Consider the following 16,920-nt stretch of genomic DNA (forward strand, 5'->3'; position numbering starts at 1 on the left):
TCCTTGTCTTCTGGATTGGTTCAAAATTACAAGGCTACGGAGTTGAACGTAAGTAGTCGTAAACCCATGAAATTGGGTCGGCTGTTCAACGACGGTTATAAAATAAAATAAAATGATCAAGTAAACATTTTTAAAAAAAAAGTAGGATTGGATAATCGGCTGCAAATCGTTCGCTTAGCAAAAACATTTCTGGAAATAGAAGCGGGTCACACCAACATATTCCTTCTTTTTTCATTATTTATAGTAAACATGATAACAAAATAATAACACAAACCTTCCAACCTTTTCTTCTTTTTTTTTAATGAAATTTTGAGTAATAACGAGCTGAAATATTTAAAACTTGAGCCTGAAGCAGAAAAATGTCAAGAAAAACTTTTCAATTTTAACACGCTTATTGCTTTCCTAATACAATTATCTTATATAAATAGAATGCTGTTATAACCAAGTAATGTGAATTTAACTCATCATTAACGAAAAATAAAATACCGAAAATCACTAAAACAAAAAGTTTATAATACATTCAACCACAATCAATTTTTTATTAATATATATATATATATATATATATATATGAGCATTTTCAGCACAAAATTTGTTCTTGTTTGTAAATATTCAAAGTTAATTATAAAAAAAATTAAACAAATATTATGCAATATAAGCAATGAAATACAAACAAATTTTTATCATCAGAATGTTATATCTTATTTCGTTTGGTCTATTAATTTCCTATATAAATAAATTAAAATCATTGCATCAAATAGCACTTTAGTAATTATGCAGAATAATTAATATATTTGTTTTCATTATGAAATAATAAAGTCATTCAGCGGAATGGGAAGTCAAAGAAAAAGGCAAATTAAAGATAGATTTGGATTTTTTTTTTTTAAAGGATTATATTTGAAGGAAAAGAAATTGTTACATTGATTTCCCCATAAAATTCAAATGATAAGTCTCATAACTAAAAATGATAGCTATAAAGCTTATAAGAACAGAGAATACGACTCAGTTTCAAGTGAAAATATTCCAAAATATTAGGTTTGTAAATAAATAATAAATACATGAATAACATTATTTATTGTCTTAACAAATAAATAATTTAATAAATAAATAACTTAATGAATAAATAGTTAAATAATTGTTTTCATAAATATATTATTTTCTCTTCTTTAAAATGGGAGCTTTAGGAAGCAGAATTTGATTCCAGGAAACATAAAAAAATAGGAAGAAAAAAATATACATAAAAAGCTATGGAATTTGTTATTATATATCAACAAATAATCAAGTTAATATAACAATTTAACATATTAATTTTAAAGCCAAAAACCTTCATTTATAATGAAAATTCTTAGTTGTAGACAAAGAGTTTCAATTACAAAGATTCTTTCCAACAAAATAAATTGATAATGATAAAATGATTCGTTGAAATGATAATTATTCTTTATATTAAAAACACTCAAGAATATAAGAAAATATTTTATTATGCATTGTATATTATAAAATATAATTTAAATTTACATCATGAATGCAATTCAATGCTTACTACGGATGCATTTACCTTAGAAAAATAGGAATAGTTACAATTTCTACACATCAAATTTCAACACATGGTTTCTGTTTATGAGTAAAAAACCCTTCCATGGATGCACCTTAGTAATAATTTTGCTCTAAAATAATCTAAATAAAACTTCACTTTTAAATTTAAAAAGTCATTTTTCTAGCTACGGAAATTAAGGACTAGCCAGTAATATTATAAGTTTGAAACAAAAAATTTCATTGCACATATTTTAATTAAAGAGGTAAATTCTATATGTGTAAATAATGTGGAAAAAAATGACTGAAAACTTTTAAAGAAAAAATGTACAAAACTGATGTTATCATTAACACGTTCTAATGCATACAAAGCACAATATTATAAAAAAATTACAAATTGTTTAGCCTTATTTTAACTCGCAACATATGAAATGGTTTCAGAAGCAAACATATAAAATTTTAAGCAATGTAATAAATATAAAGCTCTAGATCATATCGCTCTAAATATACCACTAAATTCTTCACATAAACTGTTTGCTTTGAACCTTTTATTTTTGACCAAATTATATCTCATTTGTTTCAACGTCTTGTAATCATTGAGAAACATGTGAAACGTCACACGAACATGTGAATTCAAATGATGGGATATAAAAGACATATAGGATGTTTTCATCTACATTCTTATGACTTTTTACTTGTTTGATATTTCAATTCTTCGTTGCTGATGACAAAAAGAAGAATACAATATGGAGAGAAAAAATTTAAACATTTAAAGTTTTGCAATTTCAGTGATTCTTGTCACATTTTTTTTAAAAAAAATTCATATCTCATTTTCAAAATTTGATTGGAATGAAAAATTGCGTCCAAGCCAGAAAAAGATAGAAAGAAACTTGAAACTTTGATTAGTGTGGGTATTCATGATGTCCAAAAACTAGTAGAAATGACTTAAAAGAACAGAGTTACAATTTTTCCAATGAGGAAATAGCCTAAAAAGGAACTTAAAGATGACCAGAAGGACCTCTCATTTTCTCAGCAAATGATAAAGCGCAGAATGATCATTGGAGTTCTGAATAATTATCAAAAGTTCCACTATAGAAACACTTTACTCTGATAGCTTTTTGTTACAACAAAACAATCCTAGTCCCCCAATTTCAAAACAAACCACAAAATGGTATTAAGATAATGGAATAAATATTTTAGTGGCCTGCTTCATCTCCTGATCTCAGAGAATTTGTGGGGAATAATGTACTTGAAAAATCAAGAAAGAAGACAGTTAAAGAATTAAAGGAAAATTTGGTAAATATACGGGTCTAAATATATGTGCCAAAACGGCTTCAAATGCTTATTAATACCAAATGAAAGAGAATTTATCCCTGATTTATTTGTGTAATTTTGAAGTAAGATAAGACATTTTAAGACGAATTTTAATTTCTGATTTCTACTTTAAATTAATTAAATAAAACATTTTTTAAAAGTCTCATTTGTCCACATTGTTTTTCATAATACAGATTCACAGGAATTTCTACTCAACATAACTGCCAACATGGATAGGAAAAAATCCAGCAGATATAACGAAATAACATAAATTCCATGTCAATTGTTGCATAACAAATATTTCACACACAAGGAATTTAATAGTCATCAAAATAGAAAAACTGCAATATTTTCCAGTTATGATTGACATTAAACATACTTGAAATGTTATGTATTATGCTTACTCATAATTTCAAATATTAATAGGCATTTAATTCATCAAGGATAGTTAAGATTTTTTGAATTAATTTAAGAAGAGAGCTTTGAATAAAAATAAACAGAACATTTAGAACAAAAAAAAGTTTTGGACTGATTTCTATAAATGAGATTCGCTTCATTATGTATTAGCAATACTTATTTAAATTTTCAAGCAATAATCTGTAAAAATTCTATTTCAATAGGATTTTTTTTAGGAAACTTACTCAATTTTGGGAATTTTCAAAAATGTACAAAAACCAGGAGAACTTTAACTAAACCATTAGACCAGGATAAACTGGCAAAATCCAGTAGAGTTGGTTATCAATATAGATTTTCTTTTAATCAAAACACCTACATTTTCCTCCCGTTTTATTACTTCTTAAAAGATTTTTCGAGAGCCAGGGAGGCAGCCCAGCAGAGTATATTTAATAATTATTTTGTATGAGTGCTTCTAAAATCAATTTTCTATTTTCCAAACTAGAGAAAAAAATAAATTTAAAAGAAATATGTTTACATCAACTATATAACACAAGTTGAACAATTAATTATTATCATAATTGTGAAGAAAGTTTTTTTTATTTTTGACAACTAATTAGCAGTAAAATATTATTTAACCACTCTTATATAACTTCATTGTATTGATGGAACAGAAAAGAAATCCATTTACAAAACTCAGCTAAATATAAAAATCACTTAGCTAAACATTTGTTCGATAAATAAAATTAAATACGTAAATCAAGAGAAAAAATTAATGCACAAAACAAAATTACAAATATACACATATTTCAACATAGCCTCAGTAGTATATTTAACGTATCTATAGTATTATTGTCAAATAAAATACAACCAAATACTAAAGTATAAGCATTATAGGCATACTGAAATATTACAAAAGAGCAAGATAAATTTTAATACTTAGAAAAAAATTCTAAATAACTAAAAAAATACTAACGATTCTACACAAATGAAAATTATTGCACAGTTTTATAAATACTACTGCATTCAAATTTGAAGAAATAAATTGAACATTTTGCAAATTAAAAACAAGAAAATTGACAAATGACACATAAGGCAGATTTTAAATAAGGAGATAGAAATAAAAGTTCATAAAATAAATCAGATTAACTACTGCCATATTGTCCAAATAAAAAAAAAGGGAAATAGGTTGATGACATTAGGAAGGTGGTTGACAATTTCACCTTTCTACACAAGTTTTTATAAAAGATGATAGAACAAGGTAAGAAATATGTATACAAACAAATAAAATTTTTTAAACATCAGATAATGAAGAATTTCCAAAATTTTAGAATAGCAAATTTTATTTCTTCAGATTAGTCTTGTTCAGCAAGACCATAGAAAATATAATATATTATTTAAAATGGATGTAATATTATGAGCTAAAAATTATAATCAAGCTTAAAGTTATAGATTGCTCCTCTTGGGCCACATATTTGGAGCCACATATTTCCAATTAAGTTTTTTTTTAAAATACAAAAAGAGTTTTATATTATTTCTACTTCACCACTACAATGCTTGCAATATCTAACATTTGCATCATTTGCACATTGATGAGGTAAGACATGACATGCTGTCAATCCAGCATCTTTAATTGTATTTTTGTTAAAAGGTACATCTTTAGAAGACAGTCTTTCAAAATTGCTGAATAACTAGAAAAAATAAACAAACATAAACAGCTGCTTTTATGAAAAAATACATGCAACAATTGAAAATTTTTATTAAATAGATAATACCCTAAGAACAGAAATATATTGACTACTCTGCAACAAAACTTTTGATAATTACAAATGTTCTGTAAATATTATCAAAAATAAACAAGTCTCACTCATTTAATAATTACAATTTTTAAATGACATTTTGCCACCTATATTTGGAAAAAGTTGATCAATCCTTTACATCTCAACATTTCCAAAATAAATAAAAAAAATTGCTAATACATTAGAATATGTCATTTTAAGCACATAAAAAATAATAAATAAAAAAATTAAAAATTTATTGAAAAAAAAATGGTTTGTTGATTATGCAAAATGACAAAACAGTGACTGTTGCATTTCTGCACAATTGTGAAAAATGAGATAAAGATTTAAATATTCAAACATTTCAAATTAATCAATCAAATTTAATGCATTCATCTCAATGCAATGAAAATATGCAATTAGAGAATGATCCCCAAGTCAAGTTCAAGGGTTATGGTGCAGATTTATAAATAGAACAACAGAAATGAAAAAAATATTTGCCATTGGAAAAAAAATTAGGCAATGTTTAGTTTGTCCTCGTGATTAGCAAAAATTTGAGATTTTTAGATTCAATTTCAGAGGGTGAAAAATGAAGCCCGAAATAGTGCATCTCTTATAAAATGCAGCAGTGCTAGATTCCTTTCATACGTAATGGACCGACAGTACAAGATAGATTGTGGCTGAATGAATTGTAAAAATGTTGAATGTAATAATGTGAATACCACGCTTTTTGTGCAATTCGAATAATTTTTGTGTAATAAAAATAGGTTTTTGTGTAATAAAAATAGATAAGGTAAAGAAAAAAAATCTTATTTTGGAAAGGGGAAAATGAAGCATTTTTTAAAAACACCAAATGAAAAAAGAACTTTTAAGGGCTTTTAAAATAGAAAATAAGCACTTTTAAGCACTTTTTAAAAATGCTATGCATGCTGACAAGAACAGAATTAAATCTGGCTTTTTGTTTTGAGGCTAAATATTTTCTTAAAGGTCGCATCTCTGTGAGCAATGATTAATACTGCTAGCTGTAACTTTGCAAACAAACTGAAAGTATTACTTTGCCTGCGATTAACTTTGAACCATTTTCTACCTATCCTATCAAAAGAATGAAAAATCTCAAAACTTCTAAATTGAAATATTGCTGAAATTTGCCCTTTTAGAATGAATTTGAAATACCATAGGCTTTGTTAATGCAGTTCTTTGTATAATGCTCTGTTAAAGCATTGTTACACTTTTTTTTAAAGTTCAGCTAGCAATTCAAAATATTAGAAAAGATTGTAAAAGGGAATTAAAATGATAAATAAAATATACTTGAACTACAACATATCGGACAAGAAAAAAAGTTTTGAGAGCTGTACACTAACTGCTCACAGGTCTTCTGACTCATATACTTTTGAGGAAAAAAACCTCAGAAAATACTTAGTTACAGCGTATACAATTTCATAAAGATGAACACAAATGCAGGGACAAGAGCATATGCAGTTATTTCCCAAACATAAGTTGTTCTGTAAGGGCTTTGAATGTTGCGTGCTATACATTATAGGTTTGAGTACATTTTGCTTGAAAGGATATAACTAAATTTTTGATTTAGCTTTTTTTTGAACAAAATTAAATTGATATTTGAACTATTATATCTAAGAAGCCAGTTCAAAAAAAAAAAAAAAAAAAAAAAAAAAAAAAAAAAAAAAAAAAANAAAAAAAAAAAAAAAACTAAACTGAGTGAGAATTTTGAGTAGCAATGCATTAAATTTTTTTCAATTTGTACATAAAAAAAATAAGCAAGCATTTTGTTATAAGAATAAATTAGATAACTTCCAAAACTAGGGTTTAACGTACAAATTTATTAAGTTAAAAAAATAAGAGATTATATTGAATTTCAGGAAAAATACTTTAGATACACATATTATCTACCTAAAAATACATTATCGAAAATCAAAGCATTCTAAACACTTTTTAGTCATAACCCAAAACAATGTAGTTTATTTATAATATCTATGAATATATTTCAAACTAATTTTTAAAAAAATACTATTATATAAAATATACAGTAGTTCATTTTTAAAATATGCAAACCAGAGAATATACAAATTGCAAAGGAATGAGAGTTTTCTCTATTTTAACCATGAAAATAATGACAGGATAAACTAGACCAAATCTTTTCTGTTTTGTAATGAGTTATAAGGTTTATAAAAAATTTTTAATATATTTTATTTTTACAGTAGTTTAAATTAAGTCAACTTTCAAACATCTTAAATCTCAAGCTCAAGTTGGAAATTCCTGATCTAAATTTTAACTGAAAAAAAAAACTCTTTTAAATTTATGAATAATTTAAAAATGCTACAAAACTTTTAATTTTTTAATCAAGAAAGCCAGGGGATAAGTAAAATGTTAAAAAGAAGAATTTCCTAAAAAAAATAATAACTATGCAAATAAGAACAGGATGAATAAAATTCTGCATTTCTCTTTTTTGAAATGTTTTATGATATAAAAAGCTTTAAAAATGTAAAAAGTTTAAAGAAAAATTAATTTAATTCTTTGTTTTCTGAGAAACTCAGACAATGCTTAGATAATAAACTCAGCAACCAAAATTTAAGTCAAGATCCATAGAATAAAAATTCCTATTCCAAATATTATCAGAAAATAAAATCCTGTTTTAATTCATAGAAAAAGATTTTTAACAATAATAATCAATTATTTAAATTACACTTACATCATAAACTAATAGTTCAGCATTAGTAAACTGTCGCAGGCCACTAACTGTAGATTTATTATCAAAAATTTGTTTGCCAATAAGCCTTTCTTGAATTTTGGAGGATAAGCTCTTTAGTTCTACAGCTAATTCTAAGACACTTAGTGATTGATCATGATTTTTATAAGTTTGTTTGGCACTGGGATCAAAAGCATCAAGAGTTTGTTCCAATATGCTGAAACATCAAAATGCACAAAGTTAAATGATGTATTTGGATACACTTAATACCAAAGAAACAACAATCATGAATTTATTTATAATGAAACCTGATTAATTTTTTGATTAAATTTGTAGTCTATCAACAAAGTTCCATATTCCATTACAACTAGGAACAGTTGACCATTAATAGGAATTATTTGACATAACAAAGTAGATACATGGTGCAACAAAAAAATCCAGACAAACAATTTTAAACATTATTTTATTAAAAATTAAAAAATTAAAAAAGATATAACAAATTATAATGAGGATGGTTAGTCCATTGTAGTATTAGACATATTATGGCATTTCAGATACACTTTAATTAAGATATGAAGGAGGGATATTTATCCCAGAAAAATAAATAAAATCGTTGCCACGTGTCAATGTTCGCGAAAACCCTTTGGCACCATTGTAATAAAAAGCAATTTCCAAAATAAACATTCTAAACACGTTACATTTATCAAATAATAACAATAAAAACAAAAAAAATTTTAGTGTAAAAACACATAATAAAAAGGATCAAGAATTTCAGAAAATGCAAAATGTTTAGAGACAACAATAGAAAATATATTATCAATGAATAAATACTAATATGTTTATAATAATGTATTGTAAGATTTCATGAGGATCCAAATCAGGCACAAATTTTGCAATTATCTGATATTAAAAAGGTTATAAGCTTAATAACTTAATATAAAATCAACCTGGAAGAAAATTTATCTTTAGATTCTATAAATTGTTTCATTTCTCCATTTTTTTTATGAAGGTAACACATACTATGGATTTATATTACTTACATTTAAAACTAAGTCTCAACAACAAAATATTTTATTAAGAAAATTTTACTGAAAGCAAACAATGACAAAACTAAATAGTAAGCACAATGATTTTCTATCAAATTTATGTACGGAAAAAAAATTTAAAAGTATATTTTCAAATATTATAATAAAAACCATTAAATCTGACATAAAAAAGTCTTTCACTACATGCATGAACATGAATGAAACTACATGCATGAAAAGTATATTTTCAAATATTATAATAAAAATCATTAAATCTGACATAAAAAAGTCTTTCACTACATGCATGAACATGAACATTAAAAATAAATTCAAATATGAAAATATATTAAAAAGGTTATTTTTATTAAAATATATTACAATGCTAAACGGTTAAAAATATATTAAAAGGCTTGATTTTTTTTCCACTGAGTTATTCAAAGTTATTACATAACAAGCAGTTAGGAAAAATAATTTTATTAGAAACCAAAATTAATTCACAACTATTTGAATTTTTTAACTAACATTTACTCTTCTAAGTCAAAAGACTTGAAGAGATAAAAGTGTTTGCTCATTTAAACTTCAGCAAAAAATTTTCATTTGTTAAGTAACATAATGTAAATAAAAACTTACATGTGAGTGGTGTGTAGCTGCTTAAACAAAATATCATGTTCCCGCAGCATTGAGTCAAGAGCTGCTATTGAATCATTCAGTTTATGGGATAATGAAGCCTTCCACTGAGCAAGCTCTTTAACCATCAAACTGAAATTGAGTAGATATCATAAGTTAACAAGAGCAAACAGACAACCACTGCAGGTTAAAAATATAAATTTTATAACAATTAAAATTATATTTATATCTTTCAATTTAATTTTATAGCAATAAGATAACAAGGAATTCAATTTTTTAATTAATCTAATTTGAACAAGGTAAATAAAAAGGTTTTCATTATTTTCATGTAGGCCTTTTGCAACCTAAATGTACAGAAGAAGTTATAGCACTTTAATTTGAGCCCACAAGAAATTCTACGAATAGAGTTTAGTTAAAAAAGATTTTAAGTTATATATTATTTAGCACTTCCACTTTTGAACTATAAAACAACCAATACAAAAAAAGTCATAAAGGGTGAGGCGAAAACTAAGTTATGCCTCGTACAAATATGCAGATTAGTAGATAGATGACGAAGTAGTATATATTTTAAAAAGGGACCTGCTTTTAGTAAAAAGGAACTCAGAAATTTGGATGTCCGACTTGCTAAGGATCCACAGTTTCCCAAAGTCTAGAGGAATCACTGTTAGTAAGAAAATTGAGAGATACAAAAGGATTTTATTTTTAATTAATTTAGTCTTAATAATGTATTATAAAATTGAATTATTTTGCAATGATCTTAAATTTTCCAATTATCATTGGATAAAAATACTAACTGAAACTAACACTCTTTGGGTGTTTCTAAATGGCAGGTTGTGAATCTGATAGAAACATTACAATTCCGTTTTGAAAGATATAATGATATTCATTTTCGTGAAAATAAATAAGTAATTTAAATTAACAAAAAAAATTATTTCAACATCCTCATTGTTATCCAATAGCCAAAGTTTGAAAAAAAATAAGGATTCGCAATGCATATTTAAGTAAGTTTTTTTTTTTCCTTCTTTCAATTACAATTCAAATAAATTTTTTCACAATTTCATTTTACTTGATATCTCAAGCATTTACACTCAATTGTTTTCTTGTGCATTTCGACACATTTTTTTCTTATTTTGATAGTCTTTATATGATGTCATTACAATAAGGGAGTATTTCGAATTTAAAGAGTAACTTTTTAACAATCGATTCTATTGTAAATCAACATCTTCTATGGTTCTTTTTTCCTTTTCTTGACATTTATTTGCTGTTTCTTAGCTATTTCCATATGTTTTTTTTTCTATTCCAATAATTTTAAAACAATGTTATAGCTAACGAATTTTGTATTATAGCAATAATTTTTTATGTTTTCAACTCGCAACAATTGCATCGTAAATTAACATTAATTTCTGATCATCTTTTCAACTGCTATTGCAGTTATTTTCCATTTTTTCAGACATTTCGACACGATTTTTAAAAACCTGATATTTTTAATATATTATTTTTACAACATATAAGATTTTAAAATTGAGGAATTATGCTAAGTTAAAAACCTGTTTAGAAAATGTGTAAATTTAACTGAGGAATTATTTTTAAGTTAAACTATTTCACTTTGAAAAAAAAAAGATTTCTTTCTAGTGATAAAACTAAAAGCTTTGATTATTTCGTTTTCAACCCCCTGAATATTCAGGGTCTTGAATGAATGTTGTCAAATTTTCAGTAAAATTATAATTTTAAAGTTAAGCCAAGCAGAACTATTTTTGCAACTAAGAAAAAATATTTAGTTGCCATTGACACCAGGCTGCTATACTTTAATTTTTAACCCAACATACACCTCAAAAAAAATTTTACCATTATAGTAAGTCTTGTAGCACACTATTTCTGACCACTGGTCATAACTTTATCGAATTTATCAATGACAAGGAACAAGACATAATTGTATTTCATTTATCAAAAGACATAATCATCACAATATATCAGTTTTTAAATGTTTTAAAAAAATTTCAGAATATTTTGCCAAGCTTCAAATATTAGTATAAATTAAAATTCGATTAAGAAAAGATATTTTTAAAAAATAAAAAATAAATTTAAAAATTTAACTCACCTACTAGCCTTGAATTTACTTTCCCACACATTGCATAGCGCAGATAGTTTTTCGACTTCCTCTTTGCTTTGTTCCAATTCATCAGAAAGCTGAAGAACTTCTTTGCCTAAGTGAACTTTGTCTTGTGTCATGTACTGAACTTTACACTGAACATCTTCACCAAGTGATGCTACTAACATTTTTTTCAAATCAGCATTAACCTAAATTGACCACAAGTAATTTCAATATTCATTTAATTTTCATCAAAGTGAAATACTCAATCACAATTTATACTTTGGGAGTATTAATTTTTAAGATGGTTTTTTTAAAAAAAATATATATATATATATATATATTCAAAATAAGTAAAAACAAAAATGACATGACATAAACGACTCTTTTGAAGGATAAGGGGAAACAAGAAGTCAAAGCAAGATATCAGAACGGGAATGAATAATGGGCTCAGATGCTGTGAAAAATGTCACATTGGGTGAGTGATCCAAGAGATATATTTTTGTTTTGAGTAAAAGGGTCAGCATAAACATCTTACAGTTAGTTACATCCTTTTCAGAAAATTAGATAAATTATTCCCTCTAAATTTCAAAATAAGTTACAGAAGAAAGCTCAGATAGCACTACTAAGTGAAAAAAACTACAAACTACTATAAAATAATGTTTTCTGCTGCACGTTAGACAATTTTTTAAAAAAAATATCTACACAAGCATTCGCTAATTTAATCCTCAATATTGTTTCTGCAAATGGTGGTCAACTCAAATACAGGGTAATTCAAAATGAATATAGCAATTACAAACGGTTGTAACTATTTAATGAAAAAGAATTTTTCGATAAAATTGACACAGAATTTAGAAGGAACTTCAACATTTTCTATACATGCATCACAGATTTTCTATGTAACTTCCCAGTAGCCCCCATCCCCCCAAGCTCTTGGGTGCATTCTTGGGCAAATTCTAAATCCCCCCCCCCAAGCTTTAAGTGGGCGCATCGTGCGCCCACCTCCCCCCTGGTGGGGGCCCCTGTAACTTCCCTTGGTCACATGGACAACATCTAGGTAATCACAGACAAAATGTACCAATTCCCATGACATGAAACTTAATTTTGGTAAACTTACGGTTTGGAAATGTAATTTAAGAGGGTGTTATCAGCAATTGGGACTTAGAAAAGACAACTGGTTTGAGGGAAGCAGAATTCCCTTTTGTTCAACTTTGAGATTCATATACTGGGCAAATTCTAAATTCCCCCCCCCAAAACTATTCGTTTTATTTAGTGTAAAAATTCCCCCCCCCCAAGCTTTAAGTGGGCGCATCGTGAGCCCACCTCCCCCCTGGTGGGGGCCCCTGTAACTGAATATACTGCTGCTGTGAGGAGTTGACGTTGATTAAATTTTGTGAAAAGCAACTTGATAGGATAAAACTGTAATATATTGGAACAATTACATGCGTGAATTTTGTGTCTTGGATATGGAGAACAAACGAAACAAAATGGTAGGTAGACCAGATTGCATTGTGGAAATTGATGAAAGTTTGTTTACCAAACGTAAAAATAAATGTGGTCGAGAATTACCCGAACAGTGGGTGTTTGGTGGTATATGTAGAGAAACAAAAGATTCCTTTGTTGTCCCTAATAGAACTGGCTCTACCCTTCGTGATAAAATTATTGAAAACATTGGAGATGGTAGCACAATTTATTCTGACAGTTGGAAAGGTTACCAAACAAAGAGAAGAATTCCCACATGCTTAAGTTAATTGATCTTGATACAGGAGTTCATACACAAACAGTTGAGAGAACGTAGGGCAGTGCTAAACGGAGGAACAAGAGACATAAGGGACAGTGAGACATCATTTGAAATATTATTTATCAGAGTTCATATGGCAACAGCAACAAGTGAAAGAAAACAGAGACTGTTTTAAATCAAACTCAATATAGGCCCATTTTCCACCGAAATCCTTTACTTTGATTTTAAATAAAGTGTTTCGAATTTTGAAAGCGTTTTGATTTTAAATAAAGTGTTTATTTTATGATTTGTTGCAAAAATTTTAGGTGTAGATTGGCGATACTTAAAAACCGCCAAGTCTGTAGCTAAGGTGGCTTTAATGCAAAGTACCCAAGAAGGATAAAAAATAATAATAAATTTAAAGAATTACAGAAATTTTAAAAGCTAGAAAATATGTAATGCCTATTGGGGCATCACAGATACTTACCTCAGTTTGGACTTGGTATTGGGCATTTAGCTCTTTGTTTTCTTTTTCCAACAATTTGATCTTTTCTTCAAGAGCTTTTAGTTTAACATGGCAATCCATAGTACATTTTTGATTTTCTGAAAGGTTGGATGAAATGTCTTTGTTTTCTACATTAGAATATAATTCTATAATGCTAGATGCAAGAGCACTAACTTTTTGAGAGTCTATCACTAATTTTGAGGCATTGTGGTTATCTTTCATAGTGGAAGAGGGAACGATAGGTAAAACAGCTGCTTTATATGGTTCATAAGGAATAAATTTAGGCTCTTTTAACTTTCCAGGAGAAGGGATGGAACTGATAAAAGAAACTTGTTTGTGATTATTAGCCCAGTTCTTAGTCTTAAACTCAGAATTAGGAGAACAATTTTCCATGCCATCTCCGGCAGAACGACCTGGTACTGGGATTTTCTTTATATCTGTCAGTGCAAACAAAGGAAAAAAAAGCAATTAAATTCCTGTTATTTAATTAATAAAAACCATGATATATTAAATTAACAGTTATAAAAGACAGGGTTTTTTATAATCTAAGATTAATGGATAATTTTTGACAATATTACAATTGCTATTGTACATAAATAATTTAAAAGGTTGAATTAGTTCAACCCTGCTTTTTTATAATCTAGAACCAATAATCTAGATCTTTGGAAATATAAAAATTGCTATCGTACACTGCTATTGCACTCCCTCTTTTTTTTTCCTTCTATAAATAAATAATTTATCATTAAGTAGAATAATAGTTCTTTTTTGTTGTTGTAAAGGAAATTATTATAAAAGTCATGTTTATGCTGCATTTACAGTAGATACTTTTAATTAGTATACAGACCTACGACCAACTGTTGATGTGCGGTCCGTGGAAGCTTCTGAACTCAGTGATTTTTCTTTCCTTTTTCTTTGAAAAAATAAAAAACTGGAAATTTTTGAATTGTACTTTTGAGTTATCACGTTTTTATGTGGTTGATATGCACAGATTCTATTGTAAATCTATGCTGTTTATAGATAGCTTTTCAACAATTATTGCTATGAAGTTCTGCACTGTTTTAAAAAAATCCGATATTTTTAATTACGATATATTACGATGTGCGAATTTAGAATTTGGGCAATCACTTTTTGATTCACCTTATTTTTGTCATTCATAATTACCAGCTTTCAAGTGGTTTTTAAAATTCTGATGCACTTATTATGGTATTACGATTGCATTTATTATGGAATTTAGTGCTTTGAACTCTAAGGTTTAAACAAAAATGATCTTATTTGCTGCCAACATGACTAAACATGCGTATGGCCCTTGCGTAGGTTAGTCAACCTACTGTGCAAGAGGCCCTTCACTCAAAAAGATTATGCACCCCTAGACTATACAAATAAGAAGCAGTAGAAAACGTTCCTAAGTTTCTGTGATACTACAATATCATAATTTTCTAAAAAGAAATATCCTTAAACTTCTATCTCCTTGAAAAACTTATTGTTGGTGAATTTGTTAATCTGGATGCATACTATTAAAGTTTATAGTTGTCTACATAACATTAGAAAAATTACCAGGAGTAGAAATTTTTTAAAAAAATTACTGGTCCATAGGACCAGTAACTAAAACATTTTACTAGTCCGCACAAAACTTTACTGGTCCGTCTATGCGTTCCTATTATCTGCAAATAAAAAAAAAACTAAAATTTTTCATTGAAAAAAATCATGATTTTTTTTTAAAAATCATACATTTTTGATTTAAATCGCATTTTTTTATTAATATTAATTTTGCATAAAAAATTTTTAAAAAAAGTGTAAATAAGCTCTAAAATAGTTTTAAGTAAGATTGTTTAAGTTTCGTACGATCGAGAATAGATCGGCTGCGGCGGAAGGTGGTCCAGCGGACCACTGTTTATTATTTTATGCTGGTCTCACTCCGATTTTAGTGGTCACGGACCAACGGACCACCGTTAATTTCGAGCAATGATTACAGTTGTATACACAATTCCGAATAGTAAAAAAAAATATTTTCACATTAAAGATGATACACAGAGACTAAAACTAGGTTATTAAAAAAAATTTGAATTCTAATTAATCTAAGCAATTTTGTTTCCATTGTTCCAGTAAAATTGTGCCCCATTGTAAATTTAAAAAAATTACATTTAAAAATCTAATTTGTCACAAAATCAAGCAGTATTACAACTCTCTAAAATTTCAAAAACATATGCTGATTGAATATCAACAACATTATAGCTTCATATAAGCAGTTTTGTATGACAATTATAAATAATAATAACCTTGGGAAAGAAAAAAGTCTAAGACAAATCATTTCACAGTGAATGATTTTAAATTCAAATGATTTGGCTAAATTTAAAATTCCATGCTAAACTTTAAATACTAATAGCTTTCATTATTCTTAAATGATCTTGGAGACTTGTTTCACAAAATTTTGACACCAAGTTGACCTTAATGTTCCAGTTTAAAAATTTAAGTACAAATTTGTTTTTATTTATAAAACAATACTTTCATTAAAAAAACGATAATTCAAAGTCGTTTACATTGTTACATTATATTTATATCCGGTTAGATAAACACAGAACTTCAAATTTTATTTATTAATGCAAATTAGCAGTTTTAATTTTCTTAAAACATAAATAAATAAAAGTTCTCATACAGAACATTCATCCTTCTCTATTGCATTTCATAATATTGGGTTACAGACTAACTCTCATATATTTTAAATATGAATAAGATGCTTTGATCGGTAACATCTGTTATTTACAGGAGAATACAAGGAAGATGTGTCTTATTACACGTATCAGCATATTACACGTAATGCAGTAAAATAAGTTTTACCTCCGTAAATCCCATATTTGAAATAAATAAAAAAATTTGTTATATTTTAAACAATAAAAACTGAAATTACAAAATACGCAAATATCATTAAAATCTGAAATCAATATAATTTCAGCATTACGTGTTGATACTTAAGAAAATTGAAAATAAAAGCAATGAATAAAAAAAAATTACTTGACATGTCAACTGCAATTGAATTACCACAAAACGGAAAATGAAGTAGCTTTATTTTATCAAAATTAGACAATCAGAAATATGCAACACAGAGATTGTAAACATTTTTGTTGACAAAATTTTTGAACCCAGATGAAGAGAGGGAAAATAGAAAAACCACTAGAGATCTCGGGAAAATAGCATGGATAAAGGGATAAAGATTAATCGAACATTGAATCGATATATT

At 27.1% G+C, this 16,920-nt stretch overlaps 1 protein-coding gene across 2 annotated transcripts; it reads right to left on the minus strand.

The window, feature by feature from the left end:
• Window positions 1-1,460: 1,460 nt before the first annotated feature.
• On the minus strand, window positions 1,461-16,881 carry LOC107456177 (golgin-45). 2 transcript variants are annotated; one of them, XR_011636090.1, is made up of 7 exons: window positions 16,695-16,881; window positions 13,668-14,122; window positions 11,470-11,669; window positions 9,375-9,503; window positions 7,723-7,936; window positions 4,616-4,928; window positions 1,461-4,363 (listed from the first exon to the last, which is right to left on the minus strand). XR_011636090.1 is itself a non-coding variant. In XM_043049365.2 (6 exons), exons 1-6 carry the CDS (start codon window positions 16,699-16,701, stop codon window positions 4,764-4,766), a joined length of 1,170 nt encoding a protein of 389 aa, XP_042905299.1. In that variant the 5' UTR covers window positions 16,702-16,881; the 3' UTR covers window positions 1,461-4,763. The 2 variants fall into 2 exon arrangements, 1 of the variants encoding a protein (XP_042905299.1); XM_043049365.2 differs by having other exon boundaries at window positions 1,461-4,928.
• Window positions 16,882-16,920: the final 39 nt, after the last annotated feature.

This window comes from Parasteatoda tepidariorum, chromosome 2 (assembly GCF_043381705.1).
Source record: "Parasteatoda tepidariorum isolate YZ-2023 chromosome 2, CAS_Ptep_4.0, whole genome shotgun sequence".
NCBI classification, from domain to species: Eukaryota; Metazoa; Arthropoda; class Arachnida; order Araneae; family Theridiidae; genus Parasteatoda; species Parasteatoda tepidariorum.